The sequence below is a fragment of the Zingiber officinale genome, chromosome 8B, assembly GCF_018446385.1.
Source record: "Zingiber officinale cultivar Zhangliang chromosome 8B, Zo_v1.1, whole genome shotgun sequence".
NCBI lineage: Eukaryota > Viridiplantae > Streptophyta > Magnoliopsida > Zingiberales > Zingiberaceae > Zingiber > Zingiber officinale.
The window spans coordinates 26,146,433-26,153,541 of record NC_056001.1 but is presented as its reverse complement, the minus strand read 5'-3'; the positions used below and the strand labels follow the sequence as shown (position 1 = coordinate 26,153,541).

The following is a 7,109-nucleotide window of genomic DNA, read 5'->3' as shown; positions in this document are numbered from 1 at the left end:
AAAATAATTTTGAAATTAAAATGATTTTGAAATTAAGTTTTAAAAGATTTTTAAAATATTTTAAAATTAAGTTTTAAAAGATTTTTAAATGATTTTGAAATTAAGTTTTAAAAGATTTTTAAAATAATTTTGAAATTAAGTTTTAAAAGATTTTTAAAATAAATTTGAAATTGATTTTGAAAGGATTTTAAAATAATTTTGAAATTGATTTTGAAAATAATTTTTAAATAAATAATTTTGAAATTGATTTAGAAAGGATTTTAAAATAATTTTGAAATTGATTTTGAAAATTATTTTTAAAATAATTTTGAAGTTGAAAAAATAATATTAATTACGAATTTAATTTGAATTTGAATTTCAAATTCGATTTTCTTTTAAATTTTTATTCCTTAGTCATCTCACCCGATCTAAATTTTCAATCAAGTAATCCTATAATTGTTGTGAGATGAATTGAGGTTCAATTTAAGGGTTTAGTTTAATTTTGTGTTAGATTCAGGTTTAGCTTTGGGTTCAACAAGTAGACGTTCTTTGGATAAACTTCTGGGCTATGGTGAGTCACAAGGACATCATTAAAGTAATCATGCCTTCGAGGTTTTTCAAATAGTCCTACCCATTGAACTTAATACAAAACCTTGGTCTAACTGGTTAGGATCTATAAAGGGTAGCTTCGGTCAGTTCCACTTAGCCAAATGCACCAGGTCGAAGCCATATCTTCCTAGACATGCGATGACTAAGTTTCCCCAACGTACTATCATCCAATACTTCACCAGTACCGTGGGTCAAGTTAAACCTAGCCCCTTTTTAATCTAACCTTAATTACCCTGCCGGGTAGTCTACTCTTGTTTGCCCATTTCGGGTAGATTAAGTTCGGTTACCCAATCGGGTAGTTTAGTTAGGGGTGTCAGCTATTCTGGATCCTCCTTCTATTTTTTATTTGATTTAAGTTGAATTTGAGTTAATTTGGAATTGAATTTCGAATTTTTAATTGATTTTTGAATTTTAATTTAATTTCGAATTTTTAAATTTAATTTTAAATTATAATTTAATTTTGAATTTTTAATGAGTTTTTAATTTAATATTGAATTTTTTAAATTTAATTTTGAATTTTAATTTAATTTCAAGTTTTTTTTAATTGAATTTGAAATTATGTTCGTTTTATTTATATTATTTTTCTTTTTGCTCCACCTGGATCATAGCCTCGATATGATTTATCGAGGTAGTGTATTTGATCATTCGGGATCCAATATTGACCAAGTCCAACTTGATTAATCAATTTGGACTTGGGGACCCATGCTTGGACTGTGTTTCTATTTGTTCTTTCTACAAGAGATAAGTAAGATTTATATTTCCTTTTTGGTTTAAATCCTAGACTAGTTTTATTGTAAACGACTCTTTGTGTCCCAAGAATTAGGTCAAGATTCTTGGAACCTAAAGAAAGTCATTCTAGTGTTTTCTCCAGATCCTTGACTTGAGTTTTCAGGCTGGAATTCTCTTCCTCATGTTTTTGGGCTTGAGTTGAGTTTCCAGTCTGAACTGGTTCAATCAAAGATTCGGAGTTAGTCACTTCTTTAAGGACAGCTACTTCCTTTAGAAGTGACTTAATTTTAAGATTCGACTTAGCTAATTTTCGTAATAAATAATTAACTAAGTTATTAAGTCTAGAAATACTCACAGCGGGGTCTGGCCCTTCGGAAACGGATACGGATCCGTGGCTTCGCTCGGACTCGGTCTCCGACTCGCTCTCGCTCTCGGACACGTCGATCTGGTCCCGAGCCATCAGTGCGAGGAGACTCGTTTGATCAAGTTCGTCATTGGTATCTTCTTCTGAGGATTCGTCCCACGTCGCCTTCAGGGCCTTCTTCTTTCGCTTCTTTGCATCCTTCAAACTTGGGCAGTTGGCCTTGATGTGTCCCTTCTAGTTGCACCCGTAGCAGATAACCTCGAACTTACCCTTCGAATTCGGTTGAACCTCCTTGGATTGTACTGCCTTCTTTAGATCTCTCTTGTTGAAGCCCTTCTTCTTCTTGTAGAGCTTCTTTACGAGGTTTACGAGCTCGGATTGTTAATTCATCGTCTTCATTGTCTGAGTCGGGTTCTTCTTCCGACTCCGGTTCAGTTCTTCGTCGTGATCTCGGTTCACGTGTTCGACTGATACCTGCAACCAAAGCAACCCCCTTCTCAGTTGGCTGTGCATTAGTCTGCTCGTGAAGTTCGAATTCCGAAAATAATTCATCTAATTTAATACAAGATAGATCCTTAGAGACTTTGTAGGCATCTACCATTGATGCCCACAACGTACTCCTTGGAAATGAGTTAAGAGTGTACCTTATGATATCCCTATTTTCTACCTTCTGCCCGATTCCGTGGAGGGAGTTGAGGATGTCTTGAATTCGAGCATGAAGTTGGCTAGCCGTCTCGTCTTCCTGCATTTTCAAATTATACAATTTATTAAATAATAAATCTCGCTTACTTACTTTGGTATCGGAGGTCCCTTCGTGAAGCTCGATCAGCTTCTCCCATAGCTCCTTGGCGCTTGAGAATGGACCGACGCGGTTTAGCTCCTCCTTTGTTAGTCCGCACTGGAGGGTACAAGTTGCTCTGACATTTACCTCCACCTTCTTGATTAATGCTGGTTCCCAGTTCTCGCAGGGTGTAGGATTATCGTCTTTATCCGTTGGTAGATCCAAACCAGTCTTGACGATCATCCACGTCTCGAACTGGATCTTCAGGAAGTTCTCCATTCTGCCCTTCCAGTAACCAAAGTCCTCTCCAGTGAAGAGCGGGGGACGGACAGTGCTATAACCCTCTTGTTGGGCCATTGATACCTTGCACGACAAAAACAAGAAAATTGATTCCAAGACTTGGTCTTGGATTAGTAGTGCGGGAATAAGAAAATAAGACGTACTCGAGTGGTGTTGCACCAACTTCGAGCAAAAATTGATTCGAGAAAAGAATTAGAATATAGCTATAAAGCTAAATTCTAATTGACTCCGAAAAATCTGAAAATACCATGAAAATTTGTTTTGAAAGGTGGTTGCACCGATTCAAAACGACCTCGCTCTGATACCAATTGTTGGATCGAGACGCGCTAGAGGGGGGGTGAATAGCGCTCGTGGCTATTTCGTTCGTTTCAGAATCGTAAAAGCAGTCGAGTAAATAAACGCAGCGGAAAATAAAAACAAGCAAACACAGAGACACGAGGAATTACTTCGTTCAGAGCCTGTGACGACTCTTACTCGAAGGCCCGCGATCCTTGATCGCTTTCCGTGGGCAACAACTATAAGTTCGAACAGAGTACAAATATTACAATTAAGTACAAAAACCAGTTATACCGACAACAGTATAGTAATCTGAAGAATTCGGAGCTCCGGGTCGTCGATGTCAAGTCGTAGCACTTCCGGGTCGTCTTTATAGTAGCTAGTTGCAAAGGAATCGCTTGGTATTTGTTGTTAAGAGCTGCTGGTCGAGACCCTCTTACAAAGGGTGTTTAAGGCGCCTTGAAAGCCATCCAAGGTGCATCCATGCTGGCCGAGTCACACGCTGAGATAAGGGTTGAACTGGTCAAACCTTATCAGGTTCAAGGCGCCTTCTTTGCTCTCCAAGGCGCCTTCATCCACCAGTCCAAGGCGCCTTGAGCTTCCTCCAAGGCGCCTCCAAGCCTGCTTTGCAGCCAGCTCATCTTTTGCACCCGAGGCGCCTCCAAGCTCCATGGAGGCGCCTCGGACTGTTTATCCGAGGCTTAACCTTGTTCTTTCGTACCTGCAAGACATGTTAGATCCAAAACACAAACATATCATGCAAAACAAAAGTTAGCACATATAATATCATGAATATGAAGTTTGACAGTCATCGGACTGTCCGGGCCTGACTTCGGATTTTCAACCGGAAACCCTAGGTCGACCCGACGCCTACTGTTCCCTCTACGGGGAACGCGTCCTCACCTACTCCACTCAGGAGATTTATCTTTTGTCAGTGCGATCCTCCAGATCGACTGGACTTTTGCTCGGTGCTCGATGCTTCCGAACTTTCTGCTGGACTTCCGCTTCTCGGCTGGTCCAGTCTTTCACCTGGTTCGTGATACCAGGACTTTCCACCTAGGGTTACCCCCTAGGACTTTTGCCTGAAGCACTCGACCCACCAAGACTTTCCGCATAGGGTTACCACCCCCTATGACCTAGGGTTACCGCCCCCTAGGGTTTTCACCTTGCCTAACCACAGTTAGGGCTTTTGCCTAAGTATACTTAGGACTTTCCTGCAATCTCATTCAGACTGTTAGGTCACCACACACCTTAACTTTGAGTCCTTTGCCATTATCAAAACTCAGGTTCGATCGTCGGATGCTTCCCGCACCAACAATAAGTTGCACATGTGAATACAATCCGAACATTTTAAAGTGATCTAACTTATGTTTAATGGATTTTGGATAATTGAATGTGGGTTGAATGTGTAGAACCCTTTAGCTGATTCGTTATTATTTATGGGCTGATAACAGATTGATTGCCTATATAAGGGGAGATCTCTAAGGGTTTAGGGTATCATCTTGACCTAGTTTTTTATTCCCCATTGGCAAAAAGTTTTTCGACGTCGTCATCCCCCAAGTCCTTTGGAAGATCCTTCTTGTTTGCTTCCACTTTTTTTTCCTCAGGATTTTCTAGATGACGCTAAAGGAAAAAGTCATGACTCTTCAATCAAGTTATTTTTTATTATTTTTATGTATTTATTTTCTTATGTCGTATTTTCGATAAAAACGAAAATCGATGCTCATATGCTCTTGTATTTTCTATATACGAATTCTTATTCGATTCTTAGAATCTACGCGGATTAAGTTTTACGAGAACTATCAAGCTTAATTCGAGATAAAATAATCATGTTTGGTTTGACTTATTCAAACCTCGATTTGAGCATAATCAAACTATATGACTTAAATTTGAATTATTCAGATTTTAATTTTAATTTGATTATATTTAAATTAAAAATTTTGTAAAAACTAAGTTGAGTTTGACTTAGTAAGCAATTCATGAATAATTGAATAAAATATTATAAATTTAAATTTAATTTGAAAAAATTTATCAAACATAGAATTCAGTTCGAATTTGATAATTTTAAATATGAATCAAATATTTTTTAAACTCACTCAAGATACTCATAAACATGATCGATTTATTTGCACCTTCGCCCTCCAATTTATGAATAATTGAAGCAGCTATATATATATGACGACCATGTTGGATATACCTTACTTAATGGTTGTATCTTCTCGGCACAAGTATTAAATTCGACTTCTTCCGCACTATGATTCCGTAGAATTCCTTCATATCCATTTCCTCCGCGGTCATTCCTTGTGGTAGCGCCCAATCAAAATGGTAAAGTAGGTTAGCAAGAGCAAGCTCCAAGACAGGGAAAGCGAAATCCATTCCCGGGCAACCTCTGCGGCCTGCACCAAAAGGTATGAATTGGAAGTTTTGTCCCCTGAAGTCAACACTAGCATCGTCCAAGAATCTCTCAGGCCAAAACTCCTCCGGCTTCTCCCATGATCTTGGATCCCTTCCGATTGCCCAAGCATTGATTAACACTCTTGTGCCTTTGGGAATGAGATAACCATGCACTCTAGTCTCTTGCATAGCCTCTCGAGGAACCAAAAGTGGAAGCGCAGGGTGCAATCGGAGGGTCTCCTTGATCACCACCTTCAAGTACTCCATCTCTTGAAGTATCTCCTCTCGAATTTCACTTTTCGATCCAGCAATTCTTCTAACCTCTTGTTGTGCCCTCTCCATCTTTGCCGGTTGCCTGATAAGCTCTGTCATCGCCCACTCGAGTGTTGAAAATGTTGTATCTATCCCTCCACCAAACACGTCCTGAATCGCAGCAAAACAATAGCTAAGCCCACAGGAAGTAGTCAATCGTAAGCAATAAGTATGCATATTTCCAAACAAGAGCTACCAAAATGACGGCCTTTATGCTGTCCCTCCTGAGAACGACGCCTCCTGAGCTATCCAAAGAGAGCAAGATGTCAACAAAGTCCATGTTGTCATCGTTCCTGTTCTCTTGCTTCTTCTCGTGCGCGTTGAGGACTTCCTCCACGAACGCGTCGAGATCGAGGGCGTTTTTCCTCACCCGCTCATCCAAGCCACTGAGACAATCCACAAAACGCAGTGCAGGCATGTAGTCGCGCATCGGGAACGATCCCAGCAGTGCCATCCACTCCGACAGCAGCACGCGGAATCTACTCGCGTCGGCGCCGCCCTCCTCGTCGGTGTACTTCTTTCCGAACGCTATTCTGCAAGTTATGTTTCTCGTGAAGGTAACGATCAAATCGCTTATGTTGACGGAGCCGGAGGGGACGGCGGCGGCCACGCGGTCCACGAGGAGGGACGCCTCCTCCTCCCGAATTTGGCGGTAGGAGTAGATCCGGCGGTGGCTAAGTAGGTTGAGGGTTGTGACGCGACGCATCTGCCTCCAGTAATCACCATACTTTGCGAAGGAGATGTCTCTGGAGCCATAGAACAGCTTGTGGCAGATGCTGAGGTCAGGGCGGGTGGCGAAGGCGAGATCTTGGGTCCTCATGATCTCCTCGGCCGAGGCAGCGGAGGATACCACCAGGGTGGGCACGCTGCCAAAGTGGAGGAGCATCAGGGGGCCGTGCTTTCGGGACAGAGCTCGTAGCGAGCGGTGGGGTAGTGAGCCGAGCCGGTGCAGATCGCCGATGATAGGAAGCCTCCATGGTGAAGGGAGACGGTCGGGCGGTGGTCGACGCAACAGTAGGAGGAGAATCGGGAACAAGAGGAGGATGGGAAGCGAGATGAGACAGGCGGCGGGACGCCAGGGAAGAGGCACATGCTCCAACATGATGCTCTTCTAAGTTGATCTGTTGAAAACATCTCCCCTGTTTTATAGGACAGAATTCAACTCGCAGTACAGTACGCAACGGAGTCAAATCAGAAAGGGAAATTATTTGCCTTCACCGAGAAAAGGTTAATTAGTTGACACTGATTATTCTGTTTACCATCTATTAATTTTGAGATTATCGTTTTGTTCTTATCAAAAAAAATTTGTGTCATCAAGTTAAAACGAAAAATACTCGTCATGCACGGTCCATTAATCCAACGTTC

At 41.3% G+C, this 7,109-nt stretch overlaps 1 protein-coding gene across 1 annotated transcript; it reads right to left on the bottom strand.

Moving 5' to 3' along the window:
• Positions 1–5,081: 5,081 nt before the first annotated feature.
• LOC122015828 (cytochrome P450 71A1-like) lies at positions 5,082–6,902 on the bottom strand. Its single transcript, XM_042572883.1, has 2 exons — positions 5,941–6,902; positions 5,082–5,855 (listed from the first exon to the last, which is right to left on the bottom strand). Exons 1-2 carry the CDS (start codon positions 6,844–6,846, stop codon positions 5,241–5,243), a joined length of 1,521 nt encoding a protein of 506 aa, XP_042428817.1. The 5' UTR covers positions 6,847–6,902; the 3' UTR covers positions 5,082–5,240.
• Positions 6,903–7,109: the final 207 nt, after the last annotated feature.